A 22,186-nucleotide genomic window follows, 5' to 3' on the forward strand; every position below is an offset into this window, starting at 1 on the left:
ATACACACAGGTGGACATGAACGTTCATTCATAACTTAAAATAATAAGAGGGGTTGATACAAATGTGAGCTCAGCTTAGATTTTTGTGTAATAAATAAAATAAAAAAAAACATGAATTTGCACGATTATACGCCACCTTTGTGTCGGCCTTTCGCGTAAAACCGATAAAAACCACTGACGTTTTTTTTGTTGTAACTTTACAAAATGGAAAGAACGGTTCGAGTACTATAAATATTTTTTGCAAGGCACCGTATCACAGCACTGAATTAAAAAGAGCCGGTAGCTGGAACCGCTGCATAAAAAGGTAGACGCTAAAGAGAACGTGACGTTCTGCTGCTGCAGTGAGTAATAAAAAGAAACACCAGTAGCCCAAAACTGTTTTATTGATTTTATAATCCCATTATAAGGCTACGTACATCATTAACTTTAATCCTCATTTAATAAAGAATCTCTTAAATACCAGGTGTGTTTCATCACATAAGAAGCTTATTTCTGAAGCAGTTCTGAGTCACTCGAGAGCCGAGAGCCTTTACAGAAGCTGCGTTCAAAATCTCTACCAAAAACTGTCTATATGATGTTGCCTTTCTGCACAAAGTGACACTAAAGAGATTCACTTCCTTGGTAGGTGATGCACTGCACCTTAAAACAGTTTCCCCGCCGGAGGAAATGAACTTTGCAAGTCTGCAAAATAAAAATAATAATAATAATAAAAAAAAAAAAACATATAAAACATCCGACTGAAGGAGAGAAATTCATCAGTTCGCTTCGTTTTTGGATGCTTCATCAAAGTTCTCCACCAGATCTGTGAGGAATAAGATAAAAAAAGACCATAATTAATTTGTATTAGAAGCAGATGCACGCTAACAAAAGACAAAGAGGGATTCAATCCTAATGCTCTACGCCTGAGCCGCTTTAATTAGCGCTTCTACGGCTTAATTTCTTCACACCAAAGGTCTGAAACAACCGCGCTACTAATGGGTCTGACTTTAGATACGTCTGTTCCTGACATTCTCTGCGTCTCTACCTGGTACATCGTCGTCCTCGTCCTCTGCATTTTCCTCTTTCACAGCTTTCAGCTCCATTGCTGCAGAAAAAGACAAAAAAAAAAAAAAAAAAAAAAAAAAGAGTATTTACATCTGTAAACTTGAGTATTAAATGCAACACAGCTCACAGCTTTTTCTAACAAAAAAAAACTAAAACTAAATATCTGTGAAGCTTTTTGAAACTTTACCGTCTCTGCATGACCTTTCTTCATGGAATAACAAACTCAAACAAGTCTGACTGATGCAAATGTAGCTCAGATAGCGTGCTACATTTGTTTCGCAATCTTTCCACCACCTTTTCTACAATCTCTAAATGGTTTTCTTGCAGCTGAAGGGCTGCTGAGCTCCCACGTATATTTTCTCTGGCGCTTCAGAGTTTCTACGGCCGTTCACCAACGTCCTGCGGTGCAAATCCGTCACCAGAAATTTGTGCAAGAGCACAAAAAATTTAGAAAGTTCACATTCATTTGAATTCCTCCAAACCCAGCAGGTTAAGTCTGAGTCTGCAGGGTGTTTGCCTGAGAAAAAAAACGGGAAAGCCTCACTTTCCACCTCTGTGTGGATTTGTTCTTTATCTAATTAAGTCTTAACCCTCAGGTCCTATTTTCTTTCCTCCAAATCAGCAGTCAAGGAGTCAAAGCATCATCTAATTATAATTTTTTTTAAATGAGTGCTTCACACATATTTAATATCACACTCTAATCCAATTAGTTCAATAATTGAAATTTACTCATGAATTTAATAAACTAGATTTACTGGTTCTAGGTGAGAGTGCTGGTGACGTAAAGATGCCGGAAGTTGTGGACAGTAACTGACCCACAGAGCAGGTTTATCCTTAAAAATGAGTTTTGTGATTAAAGATCAAATAGCAGAATATCCCAGAATAAATTAACATGTGTAAATAGTAACCCTTCCACACGCTGTGAGAAAAACCCAACAGAGTGACCTTTTGTTGAAGCACAAAACTGGCTTCCAACTCCAGTCCTGCGTCTAACATGAGTTCATTAGCGGCGCTAACGTAGAGCCTGATTGCAGGCTGGTGAGGCCGTTAGCCACTTGACTCAGGTGCGTTTAATCCAGATACATTTCACCATCGGATTGAAATGTATCCAGATTAAAAACCAAAAAGAATAATCTGATTGTACCGCTTATATGGGCACACAATCAATTAATCTCATCATAATGTGCGTGTATTTGCACCTGACTTTATTCAGAACAGAACCACTCCCATATGCGCAGTTCTTTTAAAAAAAAATAAAAAATAAAAAATAAAAAAAAACAGAACTTCTGTCTTTGCTAAACTACAAAAATAGTAAACAAAGCCGTATTATACAAGTTCGTTTGTCTTCCGAGCGCCCAGGCTGGACTTGATGTTCCAAAGGTTGAAACGTTACTGAATAAATAATAATTTTGAGCTTTTTTAAATGTTTCATCAGGAGCCCCGACAGTTTGGCTTCCCAACATGTTTCTGCCACTCAGCAACGGGGAAATACGTCACGTTTACAGCGGGCGCCCACTCGGGTCAGTTTGCCTCATTCAGAATAACTTAATCCTGACAAGCGTTTATATGAACGTTGATCGGATTATCAATCGGCATAAACCACCCCTCTCATTCAGATTGATCTTAATCCGCAATATTTACCAAAGTGAAAGGTGGTGTGCGAATATGCCGACCCTTTTTTTGTTCATGCATGAATGCATGCAAAAAGCCTCAATCCCCATTTTAAAACAGGTTGGTGGCAGCATCATGCTGTGGGCTGAGCAGAACCTTGCAACTCAGCCCAGATCATAAATACCGCATCCTCCACACCTTACAGCTGAACACAGGATCTAAGCTGGTGGGTAAAACCAGCGAGCAGTCTGCACTGCAAAAACAGAACTAAAAATAAGTAAAATGCTCTTAAAATGTGTGTATTTTTCCTTGATTTGAATGGGTAAATAAGATGATCTGCCAATAGAATAAGATTTTTGCACTTAAAATAGGAACAATTTATCTCCATCTTATTTCAAGCGCAATATATCTAATTGTCTAATTTTAGGGGTCAAAATACTCATTCCATTGGCAGATAGTCTCATTTACCTGCTCAAATCTAGGACAAAAACACAAATTTTAAGAACATTCTACTTATTTTTAGATCCGTTTTTGCAGTGTGACCCAAAGGAGAGAGACCGGAAAGAACCCAAATCTATTCATCTAATCAACGAGGCTGGGTTTTAGCGGGGCGCTCACATTGCCGAGGGAACTGCTCAGCCAGCTTGCGCAGGCTGCTGAGGCTGTCGGCTCCCAGCTGGCTCAGGATGCCCGGCAGCATCTCCGTCAGCTGCTTGGTCTCGGCGTGGCCCGTGATGGCGAAGGTGTTGGCCGACAGAGACGCCTGGACCTTGGGGTTGTTGAAGTGGATCACCGTGCCGTCGTCTTTTATCATATTCACCTTAACAGGGAGAAGAGCTTGGATGAGATCAAAAGGTCTATATGTGCATTCCAGGAGTCGCACACAGAGGTTACTTAGGGGTGACTTTGTTGTTGGTTCTTTGTACTTTGACGCGTTTCAAACACTTTGTGTTAAAGCGTGTTTGCGGAGAGCTCCCTAAAAATAAACCGGCTGATGAAATCGCCGGGGAACACTTCACCCAGGCTTTCATCTTCCCTTATTTCGTCTGACACGACGCTTGATAAAATATTCACGATTCCGAGACGAAACGTTTCAACACAGAGACACGGACATTTGCTTTTGATAGCTCACCTCCTCTATCCCTGCGATGTTGTTCACCGCCAGCTTCTTCAGCGAGCCCTGCAGTTTTTTGTCATCAGCTGTTGCCGTTTTGTGAACAACCTTTTTCTTCCTGCGCGCCGTCCCCTGAGAGAGCCACAGGTTTAGATACCAACGGAGGACGATTTGTTCTTCAAAAACATTTCAAACATTCAGTTGTGCATAAATATAAATTCCTCTTTAGTACAAAATCATCATCTAAACTCACTTCTCTTGCAACTATCCTTCAAAAGATAAAAGAAAATAATTATTTAAACAGCAACAGACATAAAGGACACACTGGGCTTAGGCATTTAGAACTTGGGAGATTTTTATGCACTCATAAGTAAAATTGTTGTCTGCAAGAATGGCTTTCCACATGAAAGCCATGGAGGGTTTCATCAAACTTCTAAAAAAAAATAATAATTCTAAAAATATCCAAATAAGAGATTGTTTTCAATCACAATTGAATGAAGCACTAAGTTATTAAACATGTTATAAAAGACTTAAAACACTCCAATTACAGGCAGACGTGCAGAATCTACAATCATCACTTAAAACAGAACCAGTACAACAACATGCAGTAGGTGAAAAGATGTCAAAACCCATCACATCACACTCTAATCTGAAAAAATGTAAGAATTTATCAACTACAAAGGCATTTAGAGAGGGTTCTGAAAAAGTTTCTAAGGCTTTGGGGCGCCAGTAAACAAAAGCCAGAACCGTTATCCACAAATGGAGAAAACGTTGTTGGGGAACATTTCCAGGAAAGGTGAGCCTGCCAAAATTACCCCAAGGCCACAAAAAAAAAAAAAATTATTCATCCAAGATGTCTCATGGAAAATTCACACTGAGATGCATGAACCAACACTATATCATTATCCGGAACGCAAACAAAATGTGAGAGCAAAATTTTGGACTTTCATAAACTATACATTGGAGTTAAAGGGGTTTGCATTTACTAAAATATGGTTATTTTTCTATCTATTCTCTGTAACTGCAACCACTTTACTGAAATTCACATTTCTGAACTATGAGTCCATCTGGATGAATTCCAATGATATGTTGGGTTTTCCTCCTTGTAATTTTTCAAACTTTAAAATAAAAAAAATGTAGGTTTGAACTTTTCTGAATTTATTTGCACTACCCCTCACCCCCACTTTCATTTCTTCTGGCTTGCATTTAAGTGTCTGGGATTGTTCCGTCTTTCAATTCTGTGCAGGCGATGACATCCATGCATTAAATGCTACATGTTACTTTGCTATTGTTGCTGTCAGCGAGTATGCAGCTGATGTTTTATGACACTGCTGGCTGGGCTATCCCCACAAAAGCAGTTTCTTATTTGCTATTTTGCTATTGCAGGCTGCGTTGTTCAGAATCAATATTGAGAACGTTATGTAAACTAAGGCTGGAAAATTAATCACATATGCAAAATAATCACAATAAAAAAACGCAATTTCAAAATCGCAGAGGTCTGCAGTTTTTGGCTATGTAACAATTTTTGGATCAGACCTTTGGGTGTCGGTAATATGTTTAAAGTGGGTTTGCTCCACATGGAAGGGAAGAGACTTGTTTGTTGGTTCAACCAGGATTGATGTACACCTCAATTAAAAGCTATTCACTTGAATAATAACATTCTGAGTAATAAAAACAGTTAAATTGCTTGTTTTAAATAGTCCTTGTTTACAAACATCTTGATCTACAGGCCATTTTTGTTGCTTGTGGTTAATGCAGAGAAAAATCCAAATGAGATCGCAATTATGGTTGAAATATATATTGCAATTTTGATTTTTGGCAAAAATCGTACAAACCTTATGTAAACGTACCCAAAATATCAGGTGTTTTTTTTCCCCATTACTGTTAGCAAGATAGCTGGGACTCATTGCTGACTTTGGCCTGACAAAGCCTTGTTTAGTTGACCGAAAGACAAGTAGATTTTTTTATTAAAATCAATAAAATTGTCATTTAGATGGAAGTTTATAAGTACTTACATACCAAAAATTAATTTTGGTGCTTGAAGAAAGGCTTTTCCAGCATTGGCAAGATCTAGATGCCATCAAAAACAATATTTATGGTCATTTTTATCTCCATTTGAGGAATTTCTTAACATTTATAAGCTTAAGTTAATGTAGAATATTGTCTTTTTTTAATGTACAAAATAAATTTGACATTTACACTTTTTCCTTACCAAAAAGTGTCTGAAATCTAGTCTGATCACTGAAGACCAAACATTCGTTAAAGATGGATCATTAATGAATGTTTCTTTTTTTCCGATTTGGGATTTTGTTATTTTGGGTCACGACTTCAAGGTAAATTAAGGCTTTTGAATTACTCCAAAATTTCTGCGTTTTCAACCAACATGCACAATCTTTGTACCAATTTAGAAAAGGTATTTTATTAGTCCTTCAAATGAAGTCGGTTGTTTCCACATACAACAATTAGCAAAATCCAACTACTGTTAATTTTGCAAATATACCCACCCTACTTGTACGAAATGACCCTAATGCAGCCGATTTACTTGCATGTTTCTTATTAAAGCATTTGGAACCAATGAAAAAAAAAACTATCTGTGCAGTGTAATCTGGGTGGGTTGTGTAAAAACAGACTTTCACAACAGAAATAACAAACATTGCCACCTAGCTGTTGCTGAAATCCTCACAGAAAAACAAGACCGAGGCCCCAGAAGGCCCAGATAATGGGGAGGGGGGGTTAATGTACTGCCAGACAACAGAAACGCTGAGGTCAGGAGGAAAGATCTACCATGTGCCAAAAGCCAACACACTTTCTAACATGAAGAACAACGGACCCAAGGCAGGAGGAATAAAAATCAATTCTCTACCAAACGAGAGAGATGTCAAGAAATCCCAAAACTGTACCTTTCCTCCTATCCGGACCTGAGCTTGAAGTTTGGCAAGCTTCTCTTGGTTCATAGTGTTCTGTGAGACAAAACAAACTTAATCCAAATCAGGTTTTACACAGATAAACAAAAACCCTTGCTTTATGATAACTCAGCAAAAAAAATAAAAAAACACGACAGCTAACATTTAAATTAAATATACCAGCTGTATAGCGCGATAAAAATGACAAAACTGGGATTTTTTTGAGTAAACGTTACAACATCTACCGTCTGCTGTTAAGCTAGCTGACTTGCTAAAACGAGCTTAACCAAGCTAACGTTAGCTTTGAGGCTAAAGTAACTGCACAAAATAATTTAAATTAAAACAGCAGTGACTTCACTTTGGGTTAATGGTATCATTCAGACGATAAAAGAATCGCATAAGACGTTTAAAACAATTTAAACGTCTTATTTACCTGAAATACGGGACGAGTCCGTTGAAAAGATCTTGGTACGACAAATGAAGTAGCACGGGCTAGTGCATAGTTAAGTTAGCAGTTACGCAACAAAGTTCCGCTTCTGGTTTCTAGAATATATTTTCCATAATTTAAATTATTTTTTAAACTATTCCCAATTGTTTTGATGCATTTATTTTTTTAAACTACAACTAAACTTTTCTGAATGTACATCACAATCCAATGACATAGGCAAAGTTAAACTAATACGTTTTTAACTTTTTAATTAGGGCTTTTAAATGTAACTTTTTTGATGTACTTCCGGTTTTTCTACTACCTTTTCTCGTCAAACTTTACAAAAGGCAGCGCAGAGAAGCACGAGGTTGTGTAGATGTGATGTCACGTGGGCTGCAGCTGTTGCCCAATAGGAAGCAAATGTCGCATGCGCTTTATCGTCGAGGGGCGGGTGTGTGACTTTAACGGTGCGTTCAGGTTACGCTCACAGGTCGGAATTTCAAATTCTAGGTAAAAAAAAAAAACATAAACTGGAACTCACCCACCTTGATTTTGCCAATGATTAAAAACTTGTGCGGTAAAGAAACATTCTTTATTTGCATTTCTGCCTGTTTTATCTCATCAAACCAGTCCAACAGACAAAATTGCACAATATTTGCTCACGGACACGATCCATTTGAAGATAAAGATGCAAATGACTACGTTGTAGTTTGCGTGCTCGCTGATCACAAAAATGAACCACATCTCACTGGATTTCTGCCTTGCACGGTAAAAAAAAATTTGGAGGCTACGTAATTTAAGTGGCTACATTCTTATTTCCGAGGCAACCGAAAGGCAGCATTGGTAAAATAACTTTTATTGTGAAATGTTGCAGTAGGACATCCGGGTCGCGAGCGCTAACGTCCATTACTTGTTAGCCACAGCTGTAGGGAGAAGAAAGGCGGCCAAAATGCAAACGTCTATAGCCAATATCGTTATTTTCTCTTTGTTACAGATTTTAGTGTCTTTTTCGTGTTTTCAAGAGGTAGTTGAAGCAGCCAGTGGAAGAGGTGAGTTTATATTTGGAGTAAAACCTATTAAAGCAGGTATGTTTGTAGCTTAATTCAAAGTGCTCTACAGAAGGGAGATGCTTGTCTTTGTGTTCACATCCTGTATCACATTGTGTGCGTTCCTGAAGAATCTTCAAAAGAGTTGTTCTTTCATCAGATATGACTATTAAACTCCAGTTATACTGGCAGTGCTTTAATAATTTGAGTCTATATGAACGCGACAATCTAGGACAGGGGTTTCACACTCATTTTTATGTTGGGCCACTTTGACATTATGAACTCATTAAAAGGGCCGGTTGCACCTGTTGCATGTTCCATTTCATAATTTAATTTCAGCTCACACAAAAATGTTAAATTCACAGTAACATAAAAGTAGCACCCCTAAGCTAAGTTTATACAGGTTAGCTGCAAAAAAAAAAAGTTGATATTGGGGTGAGTTACACTTTAAACTTATCATTCTGCATCACTTTCTCCTTTTTTTGGACATTTCTTGGTTGTTTTAATGTGTTTAGGAAAAACTGACATCTAGTGGCAGGATGCTGTTACTGCACAGTGAAAAAAAAAAATCAACATTCGCTATAGGAGGCAACGTTTTAGCCACTTTAAAAGAATATATGCCTCTACCTTTTGACATGATATGCCTTTTTTAGGCTCTTGAGGGCCGGATAAATTGCCTTGAAGGGCCGGATTCGGTCCACGGGCCTTGGGTTTGACTCACGTGATCTAGGACATTCCTCTCAAAAACGTAGATTCTCAAACATTTCCGTTCAAACGGTGACTTTTGTTGTTGAAAGGAATTTTGAGAATGTCAAATTTGATCAAGATTAAAAAAAAAACCACATTTCAATCCCTTTTAAAGCCAGTTAATAAAAAGGTGTGTATCTAAATATACCAGCAGATTGCATTTAATCTTTTTTTTTTTAAATGTACTTCCCCATCCTTTAGTAAGCACAAGGTGACAGTGGAGAGGAATAACTACATTTTTAACTGAATGAACCAGCCCTAGGATGAGCAGGGGATCTGCACAAAGTTAAACACAGAGAAAAAGTCGAACCCAGAAGGTCTTTCCTGTAGAAACTACCTCCCTGCCTGCAACTCTGTGTCTTGACTTTCTCCAGGAAAGAGACAACTCAATCCAAAGGTATTCCCAGCAATAATTGCAAATAACGCATCAATGGAGGACAAAATGGTCAATAAGTCTAGTTTAGTATAACCTAAGTCATCCTGACAATAGGTTTTAGTTAAAAACTAATATTCTGTCCTAATCTTAAAGCTGAACTGTGTCTCGGAAAGTGTCCCATGAGCCATATTTAGGAGCTGGTTCTACTAAAAAAGGAGCCTCGTATCTTAAGGTTCTGCTTCCTATTCTGCTGGTCAAAATTCAAGTCACCACAACAAATCAACCTGCAGGCTAAAAAAAAAAAAAAAAAAAAAAAAAAAGCCTTTTAGTCTCGTATAAAAGTAGGTGGCTGTAGCTGGGTGTTGTTTTCAGATGTTCAGACCCACCCTGCTGCCTGCCTGCCTGTAAATATGACACCAGCTCTTTGTTCGGACAGGATTCGGAGATAACATCCACTGGAGGACGCTGGAAGATGGCAAGAAAGAGGCCGAGGCCAGGTGAGCTGATACTCCACTTTCAGCTGAGCAAATATTAACCCGTGGCCTAAAAAGAGGAGGACCACGCCTTCATATCAGGACACGAGCACAAACAGTGGCCTATCTCGATGTGTAACGAAATGTTTACTCTGCACTGCAAAAAGGGAACTAAAAGTAAGTAAAATGTTCTTTTAAATTAGTGTATTTGTCCTTGATAATTGAGCAGGAAAATAAAATGATCTGCCAATGGAATGAGATTTTTGCACTTAAAATAAGAGCAACTCATTTTCATTATCTAATTTCAAGTGTAGTATATCTAATTATCTCATCTTGTGGATCAAAATACTAATTCCATTGGTAGATGATCTTATTTACCTGCTCAAATAAAGGACAAATGCACTCATTTCAAGAAGACTTTACTTTTAGTTCCCTTTTTGCAGTGTGATAGATGGGTCATTTAGTGGCGTTTAGCTCGTTGCACCTCTGTTCTGATCTCATGTGGTTGCTTTCACAGTGGGCTGCCAGTCATGGTCATCATTCACAAGACCTGGTGTGGAGCCTGCAAAGGTACGAGTGTCTCCTTTTTACTGGAAACCGTCTCTGAACAAAGGAAGCATTTGGTGTTCATTTAATCAAGAGCTCAAGGTTGGCGAGACATTAGAGGAATTTTCAAAAGTGTTTAGTTTTAATAGCTTTACTATCACAGCCTGTCTATTTTCCTGCACATAACGGTTAGAAAAATCTTATTTGTTTATACAGCAGCTATAGTGAAACAAAACTACAAAAATGGCTTGTTAAGCCTCAGAATCAGTGGTACTTTCTATGGGAAACAGAAACTGAGTGTACAGAAATGATAGCAGCCACAGCTCTTTTACTTGTCTACGCTCAGGAAAGAGATTAGGGCTGGACGATTAAATCGATTTAATCAATTCCAATTGAGAATTTAAGATTTCATTTTTAGAAAATCAGATTTTTATTTTGCCAATGCACTCATTGGGCTTCCAGGAAGAGAATAGTATGCAATGCTGAATACATGTTTAGGAAAATATATTGTAAATGGGAACTTTTTATTTAATTTTTTTTTTTTTTACTATAATAAAAAACACTTTAATTTACTCATTTACTTTTTTTTCTTTAAGTCTTAAGTTACACGAGTGAAGTGAAACCTGTTCTTAGCTCATTGTGTAAAACCACTAGCGGCAAACCTGTAGTTATATTTTCATTGTTTACTGTGACAGGGCCGCCATCTTGTTTTACAAGCATGTTTCACGGCATGTATTTAGTTGCACTTTGAATTCAGTTCCACTCTGAGTACCTTGTATTGGAAAGAAAAGAAAAAACCCAAAGAGGATAGAGCTAAACAACAAGGAATACTTAACATTGGGGAAAAAAAAGGTTGCTCAAAGTTGATGGCGACAGCTCTTTCAATGGGCGCTGCTTAAGAAAGACATGCTGCAAAACGTATAAGGACCGAGTCAGGGGTACTTTCTACTGGAAAGAAAATGGTTTACACAGTTAAGGTCAGGATTTGCTTTGTCTGCAACTTTCTTTATGAAAAAGAACCAGCCAAACACAGAAACGCCTGACCAGGAATACTTTCTATGCAAAAAAAAAAAAAAAACGCAGAGTTGATAGCAGCTCCAGCTCTTTGAATGACTGTTCAGGAAACGGAGATAGCAAAACGCATAAAAGCACTTAATGTTAGCTAACAAAAAATAATAAAAAGCATCTTTTGGGATTCAGTCAGGTAAAAAAAAAAATGGTTTAAAAGTGTTAAAAAATCTAGAAGCATTACTGTTCATATAATTTTAAAACATTGTGATTGATGAAAGTGAAAGATTTTAAATGTCTATAATCAAACTCTTGTATTTTCAGCACTAAAGCCCAAATTTGCTGAATCCAAGGAAATCTCTGAACTGGCACACAACTTCATAATGGTGAATCTAGAGGTGAGAAACTGCAGCAGCTCCCTTCTTTCTCAGTCTAGTCTCAATCTTCTGTCCCAAACTGTGTTTTTATCGTGTCCTCCCCGAACCAGTCGTCACGCTGCTTGTAGTCAGTCTGCAAATGTTGATTTTTGTCCACACAGGATGAAGAGGAGCCGAAGGACGAGGCTTTCAGCCCGGACGGTGGATACATCCCTCGGATTCTCTTCCTCGGTACGCGAATCGTCCGTTATGTGAACAGGGATTCCTGCTGGAGAACACGGATCTGATCAAAGCAGCTGTAGCTTTTATCTTGTGGAGCTGAGATTTCTTCCTGAGCCTGCAAACATTTTCTGACAGGAGTACATGGAGGTTATCTGTAGCGCCTCATGTCACTGATGACAGCTGCTGAAAACTGGAGCTGTGCACCTGAGCCTAGGCTCGTGCTGCAGACCTTTTTTTTTTAATAAAAACAAAAAAAAAAAACAGGAAGCAGCTTGTGTGACTGATGTTCCTATAATATTTGCAAACTAACACTTATTAACTGCAAAGAATCTTTACATTTGATTATTAGGACGTCTATGTGAATATGCAGGGCTCATTCGTTTTTATTGCATTTTTGCAATAAAAACAAGTGAACCAGAACATTTGCCTGTTAAACAATCACTTTTTTTTACAAAACAAATCCCAAACTGCACATAAATGTGACTGATTCTACCGGCTTTCCTTGGATATTCTCAGTGATTTTATTAATTACACTTCCAGAAGAAGTGAGGTATTAAGACAGCTCCAAAACACGTGAAGGTGTCCAACTTCTGCTTCCCTGCAAGCTCTTCAACACACATGCTCCATTGTTTTCACTCTAGGCTGTAATTTGAGGGGTGATTTAAAAAAAAAAAAAAACTTATTGGATTTCTCCTAATCAATTCAAACCCAGTGGTTGATGCGGTCTGGCACATATTTTCCTACTGCTGAGAGAGTTTCCTCTCCCACCTCTAATTAGTTTGATCCCCTGGTCTTTATACATTTTTTTTTGGGATTAATTTTGAATCGACATGAGGCTGAGCCATTATAAGTCTCCAGTCTCACCGGTTATGCTTTCTTTTTATAGTAAAATACTCTTAAGTCATTAAAAGTAAAAAAATATACCAATATATTTTTAGTCTAGTTGATTAATCCGTGAACTTGCAATGACAGTTTCTGAAATTTAATCACAAATATACTCAGTTTATTGTTGGTACCAGTCTCATTTTTTTATCTTTTTTTTTTCCCCAGAGGGGTTATCATGAGTTGCATGATATTTATTTACTTATTTTACTTAAATCAAAAGTTTTTATATTGATTTTTGTTATTGATAGACATTTGGTGCACTGCTTAAGGAGGAATTAAGGATTCATTTAGAATAAGCGATGAAATAATTGCAGTGTATGATAAATAGTGTGTTTTACAAGCCTTTGTTTCAATATGAAATGAACAAACCTTTTTGTGACTCTCTCCCCCCCACCCTCCCTCCAGATCCCAGTGGCAAAGTTCATCCAGAAATCACCAACAAAAACGGGAATCCCTCTTACAAGTACTTCTACAGCACCGCAGAGCAAGGTAACGCTACAGATCCAGCAGTTTTTATTTAGCTTTTTTTTATTTATTTTTTTTTTTATTATGACTACAGAATAAAGTTGGTGTGACTAAATAAAGCAAACCGTGTTGACTGAATCAGACTAAACTCTCTGGGGTGAATGGTGTTCCCACTTTGTCTTTTTTTTTTTTTCCAGTCGTGTCTGGTATGAAGGAGGCGCAGGAGAAGCTGACGGGCGACGCCTTCAAACAAGGCCACACAGGAGATGAGTTGTGAGGAGGAGGAGGGGGGGGGGGGGGCTTCAGGCTCCATGGAGGCTGTAAGGGCTACTCTTCCTCTACATGAGCTGCTCAGCCCCCTCCAGCATTTATACTTCTAACGGTAGAAAATAGGCTCGGTTTCAGCCGATTTTTAACACCACAGGTGCATGACTACTCCTTCCTGTCCTGCATGGTTTTTTTTCCCAGCTCTGCAGTCATTTATTTTTCCTCATTATTGTTTAAATCATTTGTTTCTAAGTTACTCTTTACTAAATGTCAATACTGTACTTGGTGTCTGTGGAGGGTATAAGCGACTCAAGGCTGCGCTCAAACTTATTTTTTCCCACCTGCTTAATGAACTCAATGTTTAGGTTTTTTTAATTATTATTATTATTATTATTATTATTATTATTAGAGAGCCATGACATTTATCTGGCATTTACAAGTTATGAATAAAAACAGCCATGTGTGGGAGTTATTTATCCTTATGCAGCGTATTTTATATGTAAATGTCATTTTCCTCTAAGCCAAGTCCCAGTTCGTAAAGTTATCTGAAGAAATTGGGTTTCCTGGGAAGAGAACATCTAATTTATTCAATTAGGAGAAACTTATGTATTGGAGACATAAAACATGGCCACTTTTATTTGGTAAAATCTGGATTTTTAGAGTCAGACGGTTGAAAACATTTTTAGACGTGTCCCTGCCGCTCCAGCACACCTGGATAAAATAACTGGGTTAGAAATGGTCCAATCCAAAACTTAAGGTTCTGATCAAACCCAGAGATCTAAATTTAAATAGCAGGGTTTAACAGTATTAGGATGCGAAATAGCCGGTTATTTTTGAGGACTGTTATTCTTGTGTTGCATCATTACAATTTCCCTAATACTGCAAAAAAGGGAACTAAAAATAACTCTTAAAATTGGTACATTTGTCCTTTGATTTGTGTAGATTATCTGCCAATAAAGAGTGTATTGACCCCTAAAATAATAGATATACTGCACTTGAAATAAGACAAAGGAGATGAGTTGTTCTTAATCTAAGTGACAATCTTATTGGCAGATCACTTAAACTTACCTGCTCAAATAAGACGCACTGATTTCAAGGATTTTTGACCTACTTTTAGTTCCCATTGTGCAGTGTACTTTGAGCCTAAACATTTAATCTGAAATCTAAATGCATTTTCTGTATTAATGGCAGAGTGTATCCGACTGGCTAGATATTTGCACATCTCTCTGCAGTATGAGCACATACAGAAAGTTGCACGCATTTGATGTTTCTCTTTAATGTTGGAATATCAATACAAGCACTGATGGCTATGCTACTGTATTTTGTTCCAATACCTTTTTATTTATTATACATTACATCAACATCAAATGGAGCTTGGATCAGCGGCCTCAGCCAGATATCTGATCCAAAAACGGCTTCAGAGTCGGTCCAGTCTCTAGAATGGGTTAACAGATGTCTGGAGACATTTACCAGCTGGTAAGGGACTTTCAATCAATTTTATTAAAATCTACCAGGAACATGTCTGAAACTTTGAGGACAATCTTTGTTTCCGGACTGAAAAAATGCTGAAGACTGACATTTTCTGTTTCGTTTTATTGGTAGATGGAGTTGAAAATGCTTTGTGTCAGTTCCTGAGATTAAAAGCAAAATAATGACTCTCATCCCAGGAAAAAAAACATAAGACTTATGCCAAAGATGAGCTGTATTTAAACAAAAATAAAAAAGGGTAACGTATTTTGACGGAGGATGCCCTCTCGTCTCTCCAAGGTTCAAATATTTTAATACCTACAGCAATGTGCTTCCAAAGATCCTCTGCTGTATTTTACTTCTAATATTCACCATGTGCATACAAGCTTTTTACCCTATTTACTGTAGATCCTGCCATATTATGTGTACTGGTTCTGCTGTTCTTTTTTTCCTGCTGCATGTGATTGAATAATCTTTTATAAAATAAAATTGGGGGGGGGGGGGAAAAAAAGACGATTACTTGTCTCGATGTATTTTATACACGTGCAAATAAAAGTTTGCTGTATTGAGTTGTTTGGTGTATTAAAGACACAAATCTTTAAAATGTCACTTTTTATTTTTGTTTTTAATGCAACAACAGTGATCCCTTATGGTTGCAAACAGCTTACGTGGCTATGGAAATTAATAGCTCTAAAAATGTCATTGTGGCCACGCCTTTGAGGTTTCTTATGACAATAATTTACAGGAAAAGGAAAAAAATCTCTCTAAATAAACCCTTTAGACTAAGACTGAGGAAAATCATGAGGAATGTCTGTTATCAACAGGCATTTAAACACAAAAGTGCTCAATAGACGGACACACGAAAGCAGCTGAGAAATGATCACGAGTAATGATGCTACCAGATATGACCAAAAAAAAAAAAAGTTACATGGCAGGAGAAATATTGCTAAAAATTGGTATAATTATTCTAATTACACAATGCTGCTGTAAAATCAGCAACATTCTTAGATATATATAAAAATCTATAAAAAAAAAATCTGCATATCCAAACATACACAACTAGAAAATAGATTCAGAGTACGAAACAGGAAAATCTAAGCTGGGGAAGGTGCAATTTAGAGCCACTGTGACAGACCTCTGCTGCGTGCAGTGAAGGTGGCGTGCAAGCGCTTTATGGACCATCTGGACTTAATAATCAACCTTCTGCACACCGGAGCGGGGGTCAAGTGTCCCGTTTGTGGAGATGGGAGAGGGAGGAGGGGAGCAGCAGGAAACCTAAAGTCTTCCCTGCTTGGCGTCTCCGATGGCGCCCCACACGTCAAAGACAAACTCGTCAGGAAAGGCAAAGTCTCCGAGGGTGTCGTCCAGAGCCATGGCGAACTCGTCGGGGTTCTTCTTGTCACGGCCGACTTCGACCATCGTTGCAGCTAGGTGATAAAAACAAAAAAAGTTTCATTCAGACTACCCGATTAAAAAAAAAAAAAAAATGCAAAATATCAAACATATCCAAGCACGACAATCCAAATTCATTGAGCACCAGAGAACTGATTGGAAAATTTATTTTTAGCATTATTATAAAGCCTTTAGTTTAGTAATTTAAACAGTGGGAAATGAGTACATGAGTCCAATCTCAATAATTAAGATTATTGCAAAGTTCATGTCGTTAATTCAGTAAAAAAAAAAAAACTACAGAAAATTTATTTCTATCGGTGTTTGCCTCAAACGGAGGAGTTTTAAGTGTTGCTCGCTAGTGATGGTGGGATGGAACGAGAGATTTGGGGGAGCATCTGCAGGGAATCTGCCGCTACTCCGGTCTGTCGTGCTAAAAAAAGCAAAGCTCTCGATTTACTGGTCAATCTATGTTCAGACCGTCACCTGTGGTCACGAGGTGTGGATCATGAACTAAAGAACCAGATCCCAGATGAATGCGTCTGAAATGAGCGCCCCCTGGAGGCTGGCTGGGCTCAGTGTAAGTAGCTCCGTTCACACTGCAGCCTGAAGTGACCCAATTCAGATTTTTTTGCCCATATGCGACCTGGATCGGATCTTTTTATGACAGTCTGAACAACACAGATCGGATTTTTTCAAATGCAACCCAGGCCACTTGGATATGTGGTCCTGAATCCGATACGTATCTGATCTTTTCAAATGCGACCTGAGTCTGTACGGCCGGGTCGCATTTATCCGACCTGTATGTCACCGATACTCGACAAACGTCACTATTCTGCGTCCTGCTATGCAGAAGCGGGAAGAAAGACGACACCCATAGCGGACAACAATAAGAAGAGCAGTCAATAGACGGAAAGCTCTGGTTAGAAAATCAATTAATGACCACAAAATGCGCGCCAGCATTATAATCCATGTTTACTTCCGCAAACACTGAGGACGCTTGCTAAGTGTGACGTCATCGCGTCCTCGAGGGAGCATGTGGGACACTTAGGTTGAACACATTCAGTTCACACAGGAGATCACATACAAGTCGCATATATTTGGAAATGTGAACGACCACGCAAAAAAATCCGATTTCACAAAAAAAAAAAAAAAATCGGAATTGAGCATTAAGACCTGCAGTGTGAACGTAGCCTGAGTAGCTCCGTTATCAGGGGGGAGCTGAAAGCATAGCTGCTGCTTCTCCACATAGAAAGGAGCTAGTTGTGGTGGTTTGGGTATCTGATCTGAATGCCCCCTGGTGCCTCCCACTAAGAGGAGACCCCAGGAAGACCCAGAACCTCCTGGAGGGACTATATAGTCCGTCAGGTTTGGTATTGCCTTGGAGGTTCTCCAGAATCAGCTAGAGGATGTCTGGGTCTTCCCTCCTGGATCTGCCCTAGCTTGGTTATAATGACTGGAGGGATTAATGTTAAATGGTAATTCTTATGGTTAACTGATAATGAAAAAAATAAAACTATATAAGAACTTTGCTCGTTCTAAGGTGGTGAATTGCGCTGATAAGACATTTTCTTACCAAGCTCGGTGTCTCTGATCCCCATGTAGCTCTCCAAAAGGTCGTCTACGTTCTTTATTGCCTTCTCGTCAAATTCTGTCGGCTGCAACAAAAAGAAAAGTTCAGGATATTTTTGGTCCAGGTTCTTTGAAGGCAAAGGTTAAGCAACGAAACGCTAAAAATGGATAGAAAGTTATAGCTGCTTTTTTTTAACGTAATACTCCTATTTATGAACGACAAGATAAAACTTCATCCCTGAATTACCGTTTAATTTTTTTTTTGTTCCTTCAATCCAGGGATCACCAACCTTTTTGAAACTGCGCTACTTCATCAGTGATGTGTCAGTGAAGGGCTACCTGTACTGACCTTTGAACAACAGAAGTCCAAGCTCACCTTAAATTTATGTAATATAAACATGTTTTAATGCTTTTGTCATTTTTAAATCTATGTAAATACAACTATGATTAAAAAGGAAGAGCAACAAAATAAAATAACATTTTAGACGCAGCTCACTGCAGGGTTGTGCTATTTTTTTGAGCAGGCTTCACATATGGTCCTGGGGGGCTACCTGGTGCCATATTGGTGACCCCTGCTTAAAAAAAACATCTCAATTCAAACTTGTGAAATTTTGGTCACTTTTGATGTTAAAAAGAGCAAGACTCCTGGTTAAGACGTGTTAAAAAGCAATAAAATAAACATCTTATTGTAGCAGCATAATCACACAGTAAAAATTAAGAAAAAAAATTCTCTACATTCTTTCAGTGAAGAAAACACTGAAATAATTATTTGTAAACAAATTCACCAGTATATGGCATCAGGACAATTATTTATATCAAACCATAAACCCACTGGTAATTATTTAGGAAACAAACTGTTAACACAGTATATTTTTCCAATGAGATACATAAATCTGAACTACAGAGTGGATTTTTTTGAAATTTTCAGAGTGAGATCATGCTGCTGTTATAAAATATTAATTTTCTGTATTTTTCAGACTATAAAGGCACAAATCCTTAAATCTTCTCAAAAATGTATGCCACACCTTATAATTTGGTGTGCCTTCCATATGATTAAAGTTGTGCTTACTGACCGATTTTATGTGGTACAATGCGCTAAAAAAATCTGCTTAAATGTGTAAGTATTACTCTGGTTAGCAATGAAGTGGCTCCGCTCAATGGATATGCGGAGCCTGACTGTAATGTCTAAACTAGAAGTGCATTCATGTAAGACAGCCAATACCCGGCGTACACGCTAGCAACAATAAACCAATTAAGTTAAATTGAATTAATTTTGTTTATATAGCGCCAATTCATGAAACATGTCATCTCAAGGCACTTTACAAAGACAAATTCAATCAGATTATACAGATTGGGTCAGATTATACAGATTGGCCAAAAAAATTCCTCTCTAAGAAAACCCAGTAGATTGCATCAAAGTCTTGACAAGCAGCATTCACTCCTCCTGGAGAAGCATTGAGCCACAGGGAGAGTCGTCTCCATTGTCCATGGCTTTGCAGCAATCCCTCATACTGAGCAAGCATGAAGCGACAGTGGAGAGGAAAACTCCCCATTAACGGGAAGTTAAGTTTATTTTGGCCTTATGTTAGAAACAGGGCAGTGTAGTCCATCTACTCTGTCCTCCCAACAGAGACGGATAGAGAGCTGTGTACGTGAAGGGAGTGATGTTACACACTTGGGAAGAATATTTAATCCGGTGTGCCTTATGGTGCAAAAGACACGGTACATTAAGGCCTTTTACGCAGCTTTACCCAGAATGTTAAAGGGTGAAGGGACTACTGTAATTAATTGCTTAAAGGAGAAAGAAAAGTCTAGATTTACAAGGGTAATAAATGCATTACAGTCACTGTGTTGTCATCATCAGCTCAAAACAAGCGCCCTGTCGGCACTATTGTTAACGTGATATTTAGATCAGACTCGATGCGTTGTGTTGAACGAAACCAAAGTGAATGGAAGCAGCTGAAAAACCAAATGCAAAGCATAGGTTTCAGTTTCCCTGTGCTCCAAAAAACATCGACTGTTGGTGTAAAAGCCACGGAGAAGGACTGTTTGGACAGCGGCGCCATTCGTTCACTTAATGGCCCAGTCTGACAGCGGCAGGCATCAGAAACAGCTAATCAGTGAAATCAGGTGGAATAATTCACACCCGAGCTCGGCTGTCATCAACCAACTGAGAAAATGTGAAATATTCAGTGAATCACAGTGAATCATCTGATCACCGTGTGACTGGTTACATAAAGGATAAAACAGACAATCCTACCTCATCCTCCACTGTAGCAGGACCTTTGGAGCGGAGCCTCAGGGTGCTCCTCCCGGTGCCGATCTTGTTGTCGTTGCCCGGCTTGCCGCCCTTCGACCGCGGCTCAAGCATGTCTGCACAATGTGAAAAATGAAAAGTGTTTTATGCAAGCAGCTTTGTTAGTCGGTGACTACAATGTGAGTCATTAACTAGTCACATTATGCTGATGTTTTTTATTTATAACTGCTGTGCGAACTAAGAAAGCTCCTGACTAAAAAGCAAGAGTCAAAATATTATATTCTAATGACTTTCTAAAGGAATCCCTTTTAAGATAAATACCGAAAATAAAGTACTTTACTCTGGTCAACAACTTACTTCACAAGGTGACGTTTAGTTTAAAACTCTTGCAGATCTCACTAATAAAACAGGCAAACTCTAAAAAGGTGTCTGAAAAAAAAAATCATCTGCAGTTCTGCTTATTACTCAGGCTACGTTCACACTGCAGGTCTTAATGCTCAATTCCGATTTTTTTTTTGTGAAATCGGATTTTTTTGCGTGGTCGTTCACATTTCCAAATATATGCGACTTGTATGTGATCTCCTGTGTGCAGGGGCGGTTCTAGACAGGGGCCAACAGGGGCCCATGCCCCTGTAGAAATGGTTCTGGCCCCTGTTATGGCCCCTGTACTAAAGACATGATAATAAATACACTTCTCATAATTATTTGCAATGGCAAAGAAACCATAACTGATTGGTCACTTTGACCAATATCATTTTTTACCTATACAGTTTTACTCTACAAAGAATTTAAAACTTAAGATGTTTCACGTTTAGCTTATGAGCTGGGTGCAAAGTTTTAACTGCTAGATCAGGGGTCTTAAACCTGCAGTTCCAGAGCCACACATGGCTCACCTAATATTATTAAATTATATTAATTATATTATTATTATTATTTTTGTTTTTTAAGTTTTTTGTTCTGTGCCCCTGTGAAAAAACACTGGCCCCACCTTGGCCCCCCTGGTAAATTTGGTCTAGAACCGCCACTGCCTGTGTGAACTGAATGTGTTCAACCTAAGTGTCCCGCATGCGCACTGGAGGACGTGATGACGTCACACGTAGCAAGCGTCCTCAGTGTTTGTGGAAGTAAACATGGATTATAATGCTGGCGCGCATTTTGCGGTCATTAATTTATTTTCTAACCGGAGCTTTCTCTCCATTGACTGCTCTCCTCATCATTGTCCGCTATGGGTGTCGTCTTTCTTCCCGCTTCTGCATAGCAGGATGCAGAATAGTGACGTTTGTCGAGTATCGGTGACGGACAGGTCGGATAAATGCGACCCGGCCGTACAGACACAGGTCACATTTGAAAAGATCAGATACGTATCAGTTTCAGGACCACATATCCAAGTGGCCTGGGTCGCATTTGAAAAAATCCGATCTGTGTTGTTCAGACTGTCATAAAAAGATCTGATCCAGGTCGCATATGGGCAAAAAAATCTGAATCGGGTCACTTCAGGCTGCAGTGTGAACGTAGCCTTAGATACTTCTTATCAGTGTCTAAATACCCACATGCACCTGCAGATCATACCTACAGTAGAGCTAAAACAATGCGTGAAAGTAAATCTTAAAAGTAAATTATGCATCCTGCATAACGTCGGGTCCAAACTCACCAAAAGCCTTCATGGGCTCGACCAGTTTGAGGGTGAAGGATTTGTTCCTGGGAAGGTCTTTGAGCATGCGGGCGACCTCGTAATGCCGCGTCCCGACGATGTTGCGTCCGTTGATGCACTCTATGTGGTCGCCCACGCTGATCACCTTCACCTCGTCGGCGACGCTCCCTTCTCTGATTCGCTGACAACGCAGAGGGGGGACAGGAAGTGGAGAGAGATTAGAGAGGAATTGGACTACAGAGTCACTGAAGGGTCAACTGTACACACCCACTAATATTTGGATAAATGTCCCTTGATGCGTTTTGTTGCCATCATCAAGGTTCTGGTGTGAATCTGGCT

The 22,186-nt window shown here is 38.8% G+C and overlaps 3 protein-coding genes across 4 annotated transcripts in view; 1 reads left to right on the top strand and 2 right to left on the bottom strand.

Annotated features, from left to right (window-relative positions):
* Nucleotides 1-365: 365 nt before the first annotated feature.
* LOC105932269 (transcription factor BTF3 homolog 4) lies at nucleotides 366-7,248 on the bottom strand. Its single transcript, XM_012871351.3, has 6 exons — nucleotides 7,106-7,248; nucleotides 6,670-6,729; nucleotides 3,788-3,901; nucleotides 3,274-3,475; nucleotides 1,025-1,084; nucleotides 366-802 (listed from the first exon to the last, which is right to left on the bottom strand). Exons 2-6 carry the CDS (start codon nucleotides 6,721-6,723, stop codon nucleotides 756-758), a joined length of 477 nt encoding a protein of 158 aa, XP_012726805.1. The 5' UTR covers nucleotides 6,724-6,729; nucleotides 7,106-7,248; the 3' UTR covers nucleotides 366-755.
* A 726-nt stretch (nucleotides 7,249-7,974) lies between these two features.
* Nucleotides 7,975-13,892, top strand: txndc12 (thioredoxin domain containing 12 (endoplasmic reticulum)). The gene is made up of 7 exons (XM_012871316.3): nucleotides 7,975-8,148; nucleotides 9,705-9,765; nucleotides 10,259-10,311; nucleotides 11,620-11,693; nucleotides 11,834-11,903; nucleotides 13,185-13,268; nucleotides 13,442-13,892. Exons 1-7 carry the CDS (start codon nucleotides 8,049-8,051, stop codon nucleotides 13,519-13,521), a joined length of 522 nt encoding a protein of 173 aa, XP_012726770.1. The 5' UTR covers nucleotides 7,975-8,048; the 3' UTR covers nucleotides 13,522-13,892.
* Nucleotides 13,893-15,575: 1,683 nt separating this feature from the next.
* gipc2 (GIPC PDZ domain containing family, member 2) overlaps nucleotides 15,576-22,186 on the bottom strand; it is a 30,420-nt gene continuing 23,809 nt past the window's right edge. For both annotated transcript variants that reach the window (XM_012871314.3, XM_036138521.1), the window contains 4 exons: nucleotides 21,848-22,028; nucleotides 20,200-20,312; nucleotides 17,944-18,025; nucleotides 15,576-16,405 (listed from right to left, as the gene is read on the bottom strand). In XM_012871314.3, coding sequence (XP_012726768.1) covers nucleotides 16,254-16,405; nucleotides 17,944-18,025; nucleotides 20,200-20,312; nucleotides 21,848-22,028 — 528 coding nt within the window. In that variant the 3' untranslated portion in view covers nucleotides 15,576-16,253. The remainder of the gene's footprint in view (nucleotides 16,406-17,943; nucleotides 18,026-20,199; nucleotides 20,313-21,847; nucleotides 22,029-22,186) is intronic.

Source organism: Fundulus heteroclitus, chromosome 6, assembly GCF_011125445.2.
Source record: "Fundulus heteroclitus isolate FHET01 chromosome 6, MU-UCD_Fhet_4.1, whole genome shotgun sequence".
NCBI classification, from domain to species: Eukaryota; Metazoa; Chordata; class Actinopteri; order Cyprinodontiformes; family Fundulidae; genus Fundulus; species Fundulus heteroclitus.

Coding starts and splice junctions, on each gene's coding strand:
- LOC105932269 (XM_012871351.3), bottom strand. CDS start 6,723: ATGAACCAAGAGAAGCTTGCCAAACTTCAAGCTCAGGTCCGGATAGGA. Junction 3,902..6,669: donor AGGTCCGGATAGGAGGAAAG/GTACAGTTTTGG, acceptor TGGCTCTCTCAG/GGGACGGCGCGCAGGAAGAA. Junction 1,085..3,273: donor TGAGCAGTTCCCTCGGCAAT/GTGAGCGCCCCG, acceptor CTTTTTCTGCAG/CAATGGAGCTGAAAGCTGTG.
- txndc12 (XM_012871316.3), top strand. CDS start 8,049: ATGCAAACGTCTATAGCCAATATCGTTATTTTCTCTTTGTTACAGATT. Junction 11,694..11,833: donor TCATAATGGTGAATCTAGAG/GTGAGAAACTGC, acceptor TTGTCCACACAG/GATGAAGAGGAGCCGAAGGA. Junction 11,904..13,184: donor CCCTCGGATTCTCTTCCTCG/GTACGCGAATCG, acceptor CCCTCCCTCCAG/ATCCCAGTGGCAAAGTTCAT.